This window comes from Clupea harengus, chromosome 3 (assembly GCF_900700415.2).
Source record: "Clupea harengus chromosome 3, Ch_v2.0.2, whole genome shotgun sequence".
Lineage (NCBI taxonomy): Eukaryota > Metazoa > Chordata > Actinopteri > Clupeiformes > Clupeidae > Clupea > Clupea harengus.
Window position 1 is genome coordinate 6,634,170 of NC_045154.1, and position 17,437 is coordinate 6,651,606.

The window sequence follows — 17,437 nt, forward strand, 5'->3', positions numbered from 1 at the left end:
TTATATTATTCATTTAATTATTTAAAGGTTAAAATGTTGTGATTGTACTGATGATTTCTCACCTTTTACTGTGTTCAAGAAAGTACTAAACAGTCATAGTATATTGTGTAGAATTTCAGGAAATGCACTGAAAGATTCCTACATTTTCTGAGGTAAGACACTCAGACTCCCTTCCCAGATCAAACCTACAACCTTGAGTTTCTTCCCCTGCAATGCTATGCAAATTCTACACACAATTCTAATTGTGTGACAATTTTGACATTGACCTTCTGAAATTGTGTACCCTTGATTTAGTAGCAAACTTGGCAGGTCTATACAGAGGTAATATTAGAATTCTTGATAAATTACCTTGTAATTTTACCTTGTATATTTCAGAAGTCTATGCTCTGCAGGTTTTCTATTTTTCTGTCTACCGGTCTACCAGACTGAATATCAAGAGAATTAAAGTTACACTGATTTCAATCGGGCATGCTTGAAATCAGTGCAGGTTTCAGCTGCATTAATATTAGTCTTCATTTATAAAAAGGGTAACGCCATCTGTCAAATATTTGCCACGGATGTTGAACCAATTAAAAAACGACAAAAAGCAATATATAGAGTGCAAAATGGTATGGTGTGGTGCACGCTTCATACCCAGCTCGTTTTGGATTCATTATTAAGATTATGAATGGGCCTACAGTGAAAGCCATAAATAATAGCTTTGTTTATAGCGGACTGGCACCCATTCTTGTGCCATGTGCATCATAGGCTCTCAAGATGAATGAATGATACGATACATCCGGCTCCGAGCATTTGAATGAAACTCCATATCGGGTCTTTGTTTTCTCTCTGGTAATGTGTGTGTCATTGGCAAAGTATGCGCACACCTAAAACGTGGAACTGGGCGAGATTTCACTGCGGTTACTAGAGGTAGCCTAAACGGCTGAGGCACCTGACATGACGCTTTGTCAAAATCTACTTACGAAAATAAGATCAAAAGCTACTTAATATAAATTAAACAAAACAAAACTAACAAAAAGAAGTCTGATTAATCATAAATTCTATTATACAGCCCTAAGAGAAATCCATATAATCGGGAAAATATATTGGTAGATTTAACGTATTTTGCTGTCACCTGAACATAGAGTTGGTCACTTTTCACAATTTTACTAACAGGTTTAACAGCATGCAGCAAAATAGTCTACAAATCTGTTGAGAAGAGATGCTTGACCTATGATTTCAAAAGGTATAAAGAATGGCACACAGCCTCATACAGTCTGAAGTTGGGCTAGTTGTTCTTATAAAAATATCCACTAACATAAAACTCACAGAACAATGACACACGGATCACACCTCTGCATATACAGAAACCAATGCCTCTATACTTTGGATTTTGAGACTGCATCTCTTCGCAGAAAAAAAACTAAATTACATTGAACTGTGCTACAATGTTGCGCTTCAAACTCTTATGAGCACCTAGTATTCGGTTGTTTATCAGTAGGCTACGTCAGGAGCCAGTTTGCCCTTACAAATTCCTTTAAATAAGTTATGGCAACGACTGGGTTTAACAACTGCCTTACAAAAAGCAGACAAAGTTTAATGAACAGCCTATTCAAAGGTTTAATGAAAAAAAAAGAAAAAAAAACAGAACGCCTAGCAGCTGAAATGTAGTCTTTCAGTTGTCTAATCGCTTTTTTTGTTAGGTTTGTATGTTTATTTGTGTTTTTCGAGCACGGTGTATGGTAAGCGTAAAAAAAGAGGTCCAAGAAAAGCTGGCATGAGTTGTCTAATGCCTACAACCAATTTTCACAATGTTGTCGATACCTGTTTTGTCACTGGAGGGGAACTCGCCAACTCTCTACAAAGTGCATAGCCATACACTGTGCTCTTTCATCGTATCTCAGTATCTCAGGCCATGCCCGAAGTGGTCAGCATCGGTCACTTGGTTACAACGTAGGCAGAAGTGATCAGAGGGCTTTAGGTAGGCTTATCAGTATTTATCCAATTTATGTTCCATGGTGTATTTGGAGAGTGTAAAATAGGTAAGTTGAACCAAATATGTTGTACTAAAAGCCTCTAACCTTTGCCAAGATCCTTAGGCATGGCAAGGGAAATATAAATAGCATCTTAAAATGGCAGAGCCATAATCCACTCCGTCTTTTCCTCCTCGCTTACTCACATAGCATTATGTGTGTTTGTGTGTGAGAGAAGCGGAGTCTTGTTTACAGCGGTGATTCCACGCAGCAGAGACCGACATAGGAGGCTGGCTGACCGGAGCACGGCAGCTCGAACTGCGGAGACATAGCGAAGAAAATCTAACCAATTAAGAAGTTACTATATTCAGATCATCAATTCCTGATTTTTATAATCTCAAGTACCGGTGCTTACAGCACCTCTGCTTTTGCGCGTCAGGAGAGGACTATTCCCTCAGCAAAACACATCCACCGTGAGAGCAAGTGAAGACGGACAGCAAGAGGGAGGAGGGATAAACGAGGGGGTGCAGTTGGTGAAACCATTTTAGTCCTGGCGGATATTTTGGATCGAGCCCTGCTGTCGGAGAGGCGCATTGAAACGGGGGCTGCGTTTTCATTCATATCCTCGCCATCACCATCGGCTGGACCTGACCTTAAAATTTCCCCTCAAAGGCCCCGGTAGCCTTGTTCTCTAGAATACACGGAATTGGGAAACACATCTCTTGTAGCCTGTTATCGGGTGTCTCAGTGGATGAGTTTAAATTCTGTTGGCCGTTCAGCTAGTGTTCGTGTCTGTACTGCTTTTTCAAGACATGGAGGCTGAAGATGCGGATTACTATCATTCAAGTGGATTTCATGGCTTGAATTTTTTAACGGCCTTGAAAAAATCGTTGTTTTGTTGGCAAGAATAACGAAATGTTTTGGATGATTTGTGAAATTTCATTTTAGAAAAAAATAACTGCTTTTTGTGAGAGACCTCGTTTATTCTTACTGTTTCCCTTTTGGGAACGCGAAATTTGGGCAACCTTTTCATCAAGATAGCCTGCCTTCGAACGATCTAAGAACACTGTGAGGTTATTACTTTTTTTGTGGACTGAGGACAAGTGATACTGTTTTTACATATTTGAAGGGACAACCCCCCTTTAAATTACTCTTAATATTACTTGTAAGGATAAAATTTCAACAGGAATGAAATCTAGAACAGAACGGGATAAAGTGACCTTATTTTGGGGTCTCCTACTGTCTGTTTCTACGCTCTGCATGTGGTCCTCCAGTGGAGAAAGTAAGTCAATGTGTTCGCTCAGTAATATGCTTCTTGTAAGTGTTTGTATCTGTCATTGTTCTTCAGCTCATCACAGTATAAGTCAACCAAATGATTGTAACGTAATGAAAGACACCTAGCGGTTTTCAAAGCACGTGGATATTGCAAATAGGCTAGTCGCACTTTACAGACTGACAGATAGATACCTTTGAGACAGATTGAGACATCTTGAGATAATTGTAAATAATCACCAGTGAACTTCCATAAATCATAAACAGGAAAATGGACACTAAATGCATCTAATTCATTAAGCGTAATTAGCCTTGATGTGTTAGTTAGCCTATGGGTCTAGTAAACAATGGCAAAACAATTGTCTCCTGGTCTAGGTTTTACTCTAGTTAACATTTCCAGGTGGAATTTCATCATGTTGTGTAGGCTATCAGTTTCAGGCAGCAGTGTCCGATCAATTTAATTAAAAAAATGTGAATTTCTCTACACACCATATCATGATCATAGCTCACTTAACGTTAGTGACTTGTGATGCTGTTCCACCACGGATGACGTGTAGGCTACGTCTGTCGTGGAAAATAGGCTAGGTGAAGCAGGGGCGGAGCTTGCCTTTGCTGCCGATGGATGCAATGACCAGAATCACTATAACAGTGGGTGTTCTTTTTACACACACAACTTTCTGTTCCTTATAGTCTATAGGCTACCAAGGAAAACGTGTTTGTACACTGATGAAGGCTATTTCTAGACTGCAGCTGTCCTAATTGGGGGCCAAGCAGTCAAGCTACGTAGGCCCCCATTGTGTTTCTACGTTTTCTTTAGTGTTCTTCTTACTGTTCTTTCTAAGTCTTATTTTCTTCATTCCACCCGTTCTTTGGTGCCCAGTGCTTTTGAGAAAGTACTCCAACTCTGACATGTCCATCCTGATTCCTTGCAGTGCTTGTGGAAAAATGTTTGCATACAGTCTTTTACTCACTACAGCACAGGTCAGTTATGAAAATACACATGTCTGCAGCTGCAGCTGAAAGACATTTATTTATCACTATTTTCCTGTTATGGTGTTTTGTGGGAATGGAAGCTAACAAAAAAGTTTAATTGTTAATCTGTCCGTTTAGTTAAGTTAACGTAACTGTCCTGTTTAGTTAACGATAATCTAAAATGACTGTTTCTACTATTTATTGCTCATTCAACAAGTGTTCGGAAGGTCAACCCATTCTTTCATAGAGCAAAGTGTTATCCATGTAATTGCATAGGTTGCGGTATGCATTGGCTGACTGCTGCTGTGCCGCAATCACATTTTGCCTCTCTAGTTCATCTTCTTTCTTCTTCTGCAATTGGAGTCTATGGCAGCCCCTAGAACCGTGTGGTAGAAAGTAAAAATTTTTGGCACACTGATTGGAGACGGTCCCATGATTGTTTTCACCAAGTTTGATGTCAGTGCCTTGAGTGTTCTAGCGCCACCAGTAGGTCAAATTTGGAAGTTTGTTTATGCACGTAGCTTTTGAACCGTATGTCCGATATTAATAAAATAGGGTACCATTGGATTCATTGGCTCAAGCTGAGTTCATTGCACCCCAGGACATCAATTTCTGCCATACTGGATACAAAAAATCAAACGTTTTCACAGGCTGCACATTTTATCCACTCTTCACAAAATAAGGCACAGATGATGTTTTGACCAAGCCTCACAAAAGTAATTTGTTGGCTTTTTGAATTACAAAACCGTTCCCCCCTAACCCTAGGTAATATCTCACCCCTAACCCTTACCCTAGGTATCTCACCCCTAACCCTTACCCTAGGTTATATCTCAGCAACGCTTTGATGTATCAAAACCAGACGTACATGGATTTGGGACCCTTTTTTGAGAAAGCACAAAAAAATCCATCAGAATGATTCGGGGCTAATAATAATAATTATTTTGAGATCCAGGGCAATTCATAAAACAACACCACTGGGCACCATTTTATCCATTCATTAAAAGTACAGCAAAATAGCAAATAGCAACTGAACTGTGGATAGGATAAAGATAAAGACACAAAACAGATTTAATTTTCAACATATTAATTAGAAATACATTGTATTAATAAACTAAAATTAAAATGACAAATTCTAAAAATGTATTAATGTGTATAGACATTCAACTAACTGATGGATTTTTAGAAACAGGTTAACATTCTATTTAATTCCACATTCGAACAAGACAACATTAACCCATTAAATTCAACATTTCATTCCCTCAAACTTTTTGACCACTGTGCACTCTTTTGATAATAGCGCAAGTTGTGTAAAGCGACTTAAAGAACATTTTGCCTGTGCAGAATTGTGAGATATAGGCCTATTTTGTAAAGGGTCATTGGCTGTAAGAAAGGCTAAAACCTGGCGAATGGAGAACATTAGTGCAGTGTTCTTCCTCCCTCTGCAGGCTGCCATGAGTGTGTTCGAGAAGGGCCTAAGTAGCCTACACCAGAAACTGTGGTTTGTTGAACACATCTTTCAAAATGATCATACTAGCTAACACTCCTAACTCGAGTGCCTGACTTGGCATCCATCGAAGCTCCGCTAGTGCTAGGTAGCCTAGTTCTATCCACAAGGAAAACATCTTGTTAATGAGGCTGCCATCTATTCACCACTAATAAACTATCCTTTTGGTTAGTCGAAAGAATGTGCATTTTGAATAGCCTAAAGCTGATGGAAAGCTGCAGGTCCTCATTCAAAGCCACTTTCTGCAATTTTGCTAGATAAGCTTCCATGAAATGAGCATTCTGTAACTAGATTGCGCTTTTTCATCAGAATTATTGTAGCCTATAGGTTATGCTTATCAGTTATGTAGGCTGTTTTAATTGCTTATTTAATAATTGCTTATAATCAGCCCACCTCTCATACTTAAGAAGCCATGAAGCCCATTCATTGAAAATATAATCTGCGAAGATGAAGAGTGGCGTGAAAGCCCAGAGCATTTTGGTGGCGACGAGGTCTGGAGAGGATTGTTCTTTACGTAGTGGGAGGCTACGCTCATTTAACCATGTGGCCATTTTACTCTCGGAGGCAAAGATTCTGTAACTGCTTACGCATGACCTATGCCGTTGTCTGAACGAGCGACATTCTACAACGGTGTAAAAGCAGTCAAGCCACAGTTTGCCATGTTCAATAGCCTTTAGTAGCCGAACCCAGTGAGGTGTCCGGCGGAGATGAGTGGCAGTCTGCCTGGCTGCGTGCCGTGCGTACAAATCACACACTTCTAAATTGTTTCTTAATTAGAGTGTGGCGTTAACCGACTGACTTAAAGGGTTTTGAGAAATCAAAAATCGGATGGCGGCTAGATTTGTAGAGTTGTAGGCTGTTAAATAGAGTGAAAAGTTTGAAATTGTGAGGAGGGAAGTTTTAAGATTTTTTTTAAGCAGCAATCGTTTTTTTATCCATAGACGAGGCGTTTCTGTTCAGTTAACGTTACTGACCTGAGAAAAATAAATTTTTAGAATAAAGTAAAATATCACTTACACAGACACTCACTGTTCCTATAGGCCAATGAATAGGATGGGCGATGTAGTCAACAGCTTATAGATTTTGATGAAAACAAAGAGCCATAAGACATTAGCTGTAAGGAGTGTGTCAAGTGTATACATCAGGTGTCATATGCGATCAAAACTATTTCCGATGTCAGCATGCGTTCAACTGAGTCTGTGAGGTGCTGGTTTGAGTTAACACTACGTTGGAGAGATTGAGGACATCTTGGTTCTCTAGCCTGCGTAGCTAAAGCGATGACTTAGTAGGGACAGAACTTGCATAGTCATGTTGTGAACTTGTAACCTAAGTGCAGGAAGGATGTTTAATGACTAAACCTGTCACTCCGACCCTGAATCACGCCCTTAAGACATGAATGGGCCACTTTGTTCTTATTGCATTTCCTTTTTTCCAAACATGAACACATTTGGAACATTACCTGATAATCCCATTAAGACTGCCTGAGTTATTGTTTTGGATATTTTCCCTATATGGAGTTTCTTGAGATTGTTGATTCTCCCATTGTCTTACCATATGTCTGAGGATGTTGTTGTTGTTGTTGTTATTATTATTATTAATAATAATAATAATAATAATAATAATACTACTACTACTACTACTACTGACACTACTACTTCTAAGAATAATATTTGCATCTGTGAGAATAAATAACAACACTGGCTGTTTTCCTTCTACCGTTCTACGGATGTCTGTTTAAAGATGTTGTTCCTGGGGTTTTCTGTCAGGCACTGAGGTGGAATAGGGAGTTGTTCTTCTGTCCCTCTCTGCTTAAGCATTGAGTTCATCGATTCTGAATGAGACTGTGTTGCCTGTTGAGGCCATTGATGTGATGGTTGTCTGCGCGCAATGTTTTTGTGTGGACTGTCAGAGGGGGTAGACTGTGGTGCTGACGTGATCCTCACGGCAAAACGGACCAAGCAGAGCCATGTATTTGTATGCAAAAAGGAGAGGGACTCGATTGAAAACCATTGACTAGTGTGACCAGGCATACGTCCCCTGCCCAGTGGCAGTGATGCGGTGACCTTTCCTCAGCCCCCCACCGATACCGGACCCCCAGACACAATGAGCAAATGGGTGGGGGTAGAGGCCAGGCTTGCCATCATCTCATAGAGAAAAAAGGATCTCCTGAATAAAAGGGAAGAAGGGATTTGTTGCTGAAACCAGACCTGGCAAAATCTCCAAAGCTTCCAATTTAGAACTTGTAGAATTTTCCACTAATGCCATTGAACCTTATTATTCATCATCCAAAGAAGAGCAGAGCATTTGACCTGAAAATACGACACAGACCTCATTGCCCCTACAGCTCTTTCACAGTAAAATATTCCGCTGTTTAGAATGCTTTGTAAACAAATAAACACACTTTAAGTACTTACTGAGGAACAGCTCTCAAATGTACAACCAAATGATGGCTCAACTGCCATATCCATATGTGGTGCATTCCAACCTAGTGAAATAGGAAGTAAAATAAATATTTGCAATAAGCTGAATGCATTACAGGGAGGCGTGCGTTGATGGGTGCTCTGACTGTAAAATCAAGGCACCAGTTGTCACAGATGGAAAGACCCCAGAGTACAACTTTATATATACATTTGAACAAAAGGTCACATTATTTACTATTATGTTGCCTAGCATGCCATTGTGGTTATCTCCCCCAGCCTGGTAATGTCAGACTATATAGATCACAGCTTTCATTTTCACAGTTTCATTTAGGAGTCGAGGAAATCTCAGTTGAGAAGAGCTTGAGAGATCTGGAGAGTACTTTATAGAATGACAAGGAGGAAGGTCTTTCATTTGAAATGAGGCTGTGCAGTTTGGCTGTTGTCAACGAGGTTACTACGGATAATGCATTTGGATGCATTTGATCTAAGGTCATGAGCCATAATGTAATCTAATGTGATATTATTGAATAAAAGGCAGTAATATGAAACATGACACAAATAGTACTCTCACGTCCTTGGCTTGGCTGTCAGAAATGTGTTGCGTTAAGTTGATTTGGAAATGAATTGAAATTGATGGATAAATGAAACTATGTTTAAACATCTATATTTGAAGTCCTAAAGTGCAAAGGCACAGGGTAAAAAGTCAGCCAGCTGAATGAATGGTCCTGCTCTTTAGTCTCTCATGCTCCTTTTTTACCCAATTCATTTTAATAATCTGGTCAGGCTAATAAAATGTAATTAAACCTTCTTTCATGTTCACCACAGTAAACTTTCCATGCCATCGCTTCCAAGTATACAGCAAACAAGACTCCACGGTTCATTGAGAGAGAGGGAGAGAGAGAGAGAGAGAGAGAGAGAGAGAGAGAGAGGGAGAGCGAGAGCGAGAGAGAGAGAGAGCGAGAGCGAGAGAGAGCGCGCGAGAGAGAGAGAGAGAGAGAGAGAGAGAGAGAGAAAGAGAGAGAGTAGAAACTCTGAGGTTTGAAAATAGTACATATAAAAATACACTCAGTGAGGGGAAACAGACATGGTTTTGTTGATTGGAAGAGTGGAGAGTTTGTGAACGGTTTTATTGGACCTTCGCTGTTCACACAGACGGTCGCTTAGCGGCCTCGCTGCAGAGAGTGTCTCCTCTGTAGCCCCCAGCCTGTAAATGCCGACGGACACACAGCATATTAACGGATGCCTCTCTGGGAGTGAGAGAATGCTGGCCCGAGCTTCCCCAGCCCGTCATGAGCACGAGCCTGAGCATCGGGCAGCAGAGAGCAAGGAGTAAAGGAAACAGACACCCACTCAGACGTACACAGGCACAGATATTTACGTTCCACTGTACATGCGGACTCACACATGTGGAGACTCAACCTCCCATACACACACACACACACACACACACACACACTCACACACACACCGGACACACACACTCACACACACACCGGACACACACACACACTCACACACACACCGGACACACACACTCACACACACACCGGACACACACACACACACACACTCCGGACACACACACACACACACACACACACACACACACACACACACACACACGCACACAAAACCTTCATTGCCTTAACATGTAAGGGACAGATTGGGACAGTGTTTCTTATATCTCAGCCTCCGTGTGTGTCGTGCCGTGTATCTCACCCCTCTCCTCAGTCTTTCATTCCATCTCTCTCTCTGTCTTATTCACTCTCTGTCTCTCACCTCCCCTCTCTAACTAAAGGGACTAATGACTAATATGAGGAACTGCTCCCTCTCTCTGTGTGGCGTGCACATCTCCCTATGTGCCAGCCTGGGTGCTCTCCTGTCCTCACGCCAGTGCTGCGCGAGTCCCAGGTTCGCCTGAGAGCTGGACTCCTCTAAACTCCGCTACACCTCACGCTAGCGTCAGTGACTCACTCAGTCCTTTCGCCAAGAGAGAAAGTGTGTCAGCATTGCTCGCTGACGTGTGTGTTTGCGTGCATAAGCAACGTCATCAAATGACAACACACGCTGACCTCACGACTCTAGCAAACTGCCGGATGAGGTCTGTGACATCACATCCAATCACAGCAAAGCTGAAAGGCCCTGCCCATGCATCTTCTCTTGTAGCAGTGCTGGCCATATGAGCAGGGTTTGCTGAATGTCTCTTTTGCCCTCTGAGAAATGATACATATCTGTCAGTCCTCATCAGTGTCTGAAAAGAGCTGGAAGCTTCAGAAGTCTTTCCAATGACAAAGATGACGCCTGTTTCATATTTCCCCATTGTGCAGAATGGAAAGGTTGAAATGGTTAATTACAGTCAAGAAACCCTCTGTTTCTGGTTATTCCCTCTTACCATCTTTTGTATTTATGCATCCAAATGCCCTATTTATAAACGTATCGTAACAATAATATTTCTGTGTTCAGACATTCCTTAGGAAGTAGGTTCTATAAGCAGATCACATAGCATATTAGAGAGAAATTTTAGATCAGTAATCTGAAAATGTCTTGTATGCATACTATTACTATTATTGTTATATTGTAAGTCAGCAGTTTGATTGAGTAGGGAAGATATATTTTGTTCAAACTAATTAACACTAATGAAGTTTTGTGAAGCAGGACCTACAATCGAGATAAAAAAAAATCATATATGTTTGCGCCCGCAACAGATAACAACGTGTTCACAGCCCCTTAATTGTAAAAGCAGCTCTGGGGTTACAGTAAGGTGCTGTGAGCATATACTGTATGAATGCCTGCCATAGATGAGTGGAGTATTTCATTGCCAGCTGGGCTCTTGACACTTGAGCTGAGACCTTTTGAGGCGCTGGAGCGCTTGTACAGGAAGCGCAAAAGCACTAGCCTTGTGGGCAGATGACTTCCAGCATGCCGGGGATTAAGCTTAGAGGAGGTAGCAGGTGTCAGAGGTTTGGGGGGTGGGGGTGGGGGTGGTGGAGGAAAGCCAGTGGATGAGGGAACGGTGGTGGTGGTGGTGGTGGTGGTGGTGGTGGTGGTGGGGGGTGGTGTTGGCGGTGACCAGTGCTGCTCCTCTTCCTGCTGCTGCCACTGCTGAGTTGAGCTGTCTGCTGTCTGTGAGCCCTGAAACAGGGTAGAGAAGAGCCGCCTGCTGAAGCGGTGCAGGGGATGTGGACGGAGGTTATTGACGTTGGCTCCCAGTGACTCTTGCTGCGGTTCTCACCAGGCAAGGGACAGCAGGGTTGGGTGGCGAGCTGTTGAGCTGCGGGACGTCAATCCAAGTTGTGTGCTGGGTTTTTATTACATCATGGTTGGAAGAAGAAAAAAAAAACAGAATGGAAAAGAAACGCATCCTGTCCCGGAACAGATTTACGGCAGTTTGCTGTGAAAACTCCGGAAAACAGTCGCAATTATGTCCCCTTTTTCCGAGAATGGTCCCTTATTAATGGATGGCTAAATGGTTCCAGTAACCTCTGATAAACTGGCCACGATATACATCTGTCCCAAAGGAGTTGACTGGCTTTCATGTTGGTGACTCCATTGAACATGTCAATCAGTCTTTAGCTTAGTCTTGTATCGGGCAGGATGCTGTATTTTACACACCAAACGATTTACCCTGGTGCATTCACAACAGCAAAACTGCTCATGTAAAGATAACATGCATTATTTAATGCAATGTTTTGTTTACTTTTTAGGCTTTGTTGTCCTTTTTAATTGTAAAAAAGCTAGGTGTATTCTCAGGGAGGCAGGTAGACAGTGGTCCATTGACAACTTCGTGCACTTCAATGTTTTACCTGACAGCTTCAGGGAGAGTGTTAAATGTTAAATATTATAACCATGTTTAAGGTGAGACGAAATTGAATATGACTGAAAAATAGACAGTACACTTTCTTTAAGCCTCAAATTTAGCATATGTAAGATTAACTTCATTAATTAAGGCTGCATGAATCATTTACTCACTTCAGATCACTTAAATTGTCTGCATTGTTGAGTTTGACTGCCAGTAATTCCATACTTTTTCAGTTGTCTAGATGAATGGCCATACTCTGAGCCTTGTGCCGTTAACCCTGAGCTCCACAGAAACAGAGAATGACATTCTGGTGGAAGGCCAGGTCAAGGTTATCAGTGGTAAACACCAGGCATTGAAATGAACAGATACGGGTGCTTACACAGTGGTGTGAAACCTAATGGAGGAGGAAGAGACTGCTATTTGGGTTATGCTTGGCTGCTTATGAGTAGGAAATGGCTGCATCTAGGTGGCCTATTGTTCCTCAGGCATCTGAACATTGTGTGCTTTGTTCCACATGCCAGGCAGTATAGTTTTATGTAGGAACCCATGCTAGGCTGCTGACCATTACAGTTCAGTTTGTTGTTGGTATTGATGATTTTCTGCTGTATGAGGACTTGGTTGGGTTTTAGGCAGGTGATAATGATCTGAAAAGACCATGTTATATTGTTTTTACACTTCTGACTTCAAACATGTTGTGGTTAGGTTGAAATCTGATTTATAGACAAGGCACTCACAGACCAGGAACTCTCATGCCTAGTCTAGTTGTTAGTATTGTTATTAATGATATTCTTCTTCTGGTAGACATATTTGGGTTATCTTCATCAAGCCATGCCAACATTTAATGATTATTAGCTTAGTGTACTAACCCTGTATTTCTGGCCCTGATTCTCAAGGTCACACATCCATTTGTAACACTGCAACATTTCACTTGGCAGCACCACCACTACTGTAGCAGATACAAGTGAATGACAGGAAATCTGTCTGCTGTGTCTAGTTAAAAATGTGCAAAAAATGTGCTTGTTCAATCACATGTAAACATGAATGGGATTTTTTTTGTTGCTCTGTTCGAAGACAAAACAAGATGTATGCATTTTTCAGTTTTTTGTCATGTCATTACACACTTGCTTTGTACATGTGTTGGCTTGAAGGTAGTGGCTGGAGATGTGTTACAGAGGGGCTAGACTTCCGCGCCTGGAGTCAAGGCTTTCATGTAGGTTGAGGATAAACATGTCCCTCGAGGGCTTCCATAGTCACGCTCGTATGGAAGTGATTTTCTGGTGGCGCTGTCAAAGACTTAAGGTGGGGAGAGAGTAGACGCCACATAGTGTAACTGACAGGATCTCTGTCTACAGAACACCCAGACTCTTCAGACAGCCAGCCAAACATTAGGTAGACAGGTTAGCTAAAGCTGAAGACCTGAGGTGAACTATCAGGAGGCTTCCGAGAAAAGGATGTTTTTTTTCCTTTCCATAGACCAAAGAATACAGATGTTTACTTCATGTGGCGTAGAGCCGTTTTTTTTTCTCTTTCTTTTCGCTCTCTCTCCTCTCTCAATTCATGGCACGAACTGGCTATTTAGTTTCATTACTTTGCATTCCAATTTTGTCATCTCCCTTTTTTTCTCGTTCATGTAACCACAGATAGTCATGTCTGGTAGACACCCTATCTCTCTCTCGCTCTCTTTCTCTCTCGCTCTCTTTCTCTGCCAAGAAGTCTGATTTTATTAATGGATCCGACAGGAACTGAGGACTAGAGTTTATCTTTACCAACAAATACATTATTTTGAGTTTGTGCATCTCCAGGCCCCCCTTCACTACCCATGCACACACACACGCGCACACGCAGACGCACACGCACACACAAACACACACACACACAAACGCACACAAACACACACACACATTGCTGCAAGAGCAGAAAGAGAGAGAGAAAGAGTTCTCCAAAGACTTTTCTATACAGAGATCCTGCTATAAACCCGTTAAGAAGACCCCTCATTATGCCGCCTTTGCTTGTTTACACCAAACCAAACAGAGGCGGCATAAGGCCGCCCCAGTGTGTGCTTTTAGATTGCTTGCTGATGTTCTGGAACCAAAGGGGCGTGATGTGTAACACAACAACAACAACATCAACAACAACAACAACAACTAGTGTGACATATAACATACGCTTCGGAAATACAAACATCCTGAGCATACTGGGGTTGCTTTCAATTCAACAATGGCGGGTGAACTGAGTGTTGAGGTGCTTTTGCTAGCCGTGCTAGCCGGAGCTCCTAGACCTCGCTGTCTCACCAGTTCCTATTCGACATTTACGACAATACTGTCTTGGTTCCTGTTGGTTAGCTGCTAATGTTTTCCTTTTCGGCTTAGCTGCAAACTGTTTCTTCAGAGAGTTTTAAATCCCCGGTGGCAGGCCACACACATACTATGTCATCACAGCCCTGTTCCGCCATGCCAGCTGTCCCATTTACTCAGACGCCGATTCGGCTCTGTGACTACCTCCACTGCCAGCTCAGAGGCGGAACAACAATAATCCCCCCGATTCTGTCTTCGTACCTTTTATACAGAACAGAGAGGGTGAATGAAGGTGCAATATATTGAACAGGCTGTATAAAAAAGGCTCCATGAAACAAAGGAGATATGCAGCTCAGTAGCTCCAAAACTGGAGCCCTGGAGTGTTAGTGATGATCAGGGAAGGGGCCTGAGGGATAGGGGGGGGGGGGGCAGTTTTGGATACAGTTTTTCTCAAGGAGCAAATCGTGTCCGTTTCTAAGTTTGGAGAGGTGCACACTGCTGGCAGGGAGCAAATGAGAGCCATTCATCTCAATAAACAATGTGCTTACTATTTTGGGAGAGGTGTTGCAACTAGGAGGACCTTTTAAGTGGATTTATATAGCCAGAGACAGATTTATTGTTATGCGGTTATGTTTGTGTGTGTGTGTGTGTGTGTGTGTGTGTGTGTGAGTGTACGTGGAAGTGAGCGAGAAAGAACGTGTGAGCACATCTTATTATATATTGCACAAAGACATCTATGTAAACAAAGTATATATTTACATATATATCTTTCTGTTATTGTTCCCAGTGTGTGTCTCTTGAGGATTATCTATGGTGGTGGTGTTTTTGCCACAGTGGCATGCCTGCTACTCATTTCTGTGGCTGGGGTTTGTGCTCTGATGCTCTGTGCGAGTGGTGCTGTTTTGTGTCCTGTTTTCCTTTTTTGACTAGTGCGTGGCCCAGAAGCCGATTGGAGCGTGCGCGGGGGTGGGGGTGTATCAGGCTTGTGTGTTTGTCTCATGGCGATGGCCCCGTGACACCAAGCCAGTGCGAGAGGGCGATCTAAGCCGCTCTAAGAACTTAAAAGGTTTAGCCAAAGGAGCTCATATGTCAAGACATTTCGGCTGTCCCGCTGAGCGTCGTCCCTCCAGCACTCATTCTGCCCTCCTTGTGAGCCCATGGTGCATGTGAAAAACTGCCCATGTGTTTGTTTGTTAGCCTGGCTTTTGATTGTCTGAATGTTATTTTACTGGTGACCTGCTAAAACCCGCCTCACTGTGCTGTTTGAGGGAGCGCCAGAGAAGTGAACTGATATGAGGAACTCTCCTCTGGTTTGGGTGTCTTGACAACAGAGGAGCCTTGTTGTCAGCACGCACAAGGTTTTTAGTCAAAATGTAGTCATGCAGAAACTGTCGTTTCTCTTTGTTTTTCTTTGTTTTTTTTCTGTTTTGGGTGCAGTTTGGTGCAGTCATTTTGTTTACTGCTCTCCCCGAGCCACATTTGGCATTCATGATTCTATCCGTGCGAGTCTCATGTAGACGCAGTGTACCTTAGCCTTTCAGCGGGAGTCATTGTTCAAGTCCCCCCACCTCACGTAGCCTAGCGGAGGTATCACTTACACGCCAGCGATAGTGTTTCGGAGAGGGGCCCCTGGCCATTAACTGTTTATTATTGCTCTTACTCATGCGATGACAGGGACACGCTACTTGCTAACCCACTTCCCCAGTTTCCCCTTTAGCTCAGTCCCTAGGTCGTAAAACAGCAGTTTAAAAACGACACATATATATATGCTTGCACAGATTCATATGTACACAAACACACACAAACACACACGCGCGCGCACACACACACACACACACACACACACACACACACACACACACACACACACACACACACACACACACACTACACCTGCCATGCACATGCAAACAAACACACCTGTAAGCCTTAACCTTAGCTGTGGGTTGTTAGCCTTGTTGTTGTGCATTTAGTTCCCTTCAGGATGGAATGGCCTTCTTCTGTGGTACTACTCTGCCACGCGCATTAGCTGCTGGCTCGGGGGGGGGGGGGGGGCTACCAAAACATACTTCTCAGAGAGAGAGAGAGAGAGAGAGAGAGAGAGAGAGAGCCTTCAGTAAAGTGTGAACTGTCCTCCTCGGTTGACCTCGCTGATGTGGCGGCCAGCTCCTTGGCCGTAGTAAGCAGGCGGTCCATATCATTTGTTGTCACTTGAAACATCATCTCATCACAAGAAAAATACAGACATGAGAAAAACAAGTGTGACTATAACAACAATGAGCTTTCTCTAGGGAGAGCACCAAACCATGGCCCGAATTTGACTGTGGGATTCTCTGTGAGGCACTAGTGTCAGACAGCAGCACATTAGTGATACATGATTATGTCCATGGGGCTTTTACTGAGCCCACAGCTAACTTGTTTAGGCCTGTAAGAGACGCAGGGCACAACTGACTTGACTTGGGTTGGTTTAACCTCCTGATGGGTAGATTTATGTTCTTCTAAATGTTTATGAAAGATTGAGAATGTGGGTGACTTGATGTCACTTTTTACACTTCAGGCACTAGCATTTGTGGACACTGTGGACATTGTCTTGCCTTGCTTTCTCTCTCACACACTCACACTGTTGTCTTTGGATAAGGATAAAGAAGTAATGTACATTTTTACACGATGCTGCCTGATGATTGAAACAAATTGGTTGTTTTGTAGAATTAGCTGTGTTTGGTGTGCTTTTGTAGAATTTGCTGTGTTTTTATTTAATTAATGTCACTATCTTCCTTTTTTCTGTCTCTGCCCTCCTCCCTGTCCCCTGCTTTGTCCCTCTCTCTCTCCCTCTCTCTCTGTCCCCTCTAGTCTGCGGTCTGAACGTTGACATCCGCAATGACATCAGCGAGTTCACGCGGCTGCTGGAGAACTGCACGGTGGTGGAGGGGTACCTGCAGATTCTGCTCATCGGCGACAAGACCAACCACCTTAACCAGGAGGTCTTCCGAACACTCAGCTTCCCCAAGCTCACCGTCATCACCGACTACCTGCTGCTCTTCCGCGTCTCGGGCCTGGACAGCCTCAGCACGCTCTTCCCCAACCTCAGCGTCATCCGCGGTCGCAACCTTTTCTACAACTACGCGCTGGTCATCTTCGAGATGACCAGCCTCAAGGACATCGGGCTCTACAACCTGCGGAACATCACTCGCGGCGCCATCCGGATCGAGAAGAACCCGGAGCTC

The 17,437-nt window shown here is 42.9% G+C and overlaps 1 protein-coding gene across 1 annotated transcript in view; it reads left to right on the plus strand.

The window, feature by feature from the left end:
- The first annotated feature begins 2,091 nt into the window (after nucleotides 1-2,091).
- The window catches only part of igf1ra (insulin-like growth factor 1a receptor), a 97,237-nt gene continuing 81,891 nt past the window's right edge, over nucleotides 2,092-17,437 (plus strand). Inside the window, exons 1-2 of the mRNA XM_031564413.2 lie at nucleotides 2,092-3,234; nucleotides 17,064-17,437. The exon at nucleotides 17,064-17,437 is cut by the window's right edge and continues 193 nt beyond it. Of these exons, the coding sequence (XP_031420273.1) occupies nucleotides 3,141-3,234; nucleotides 17,064-17,437 (468 nt within the window). The 5' untranslated portion in view covers nucleotides 2,092-3,140. The remainder of the gene's footprint in view (nucleotides 3,235-17,063) is intronic.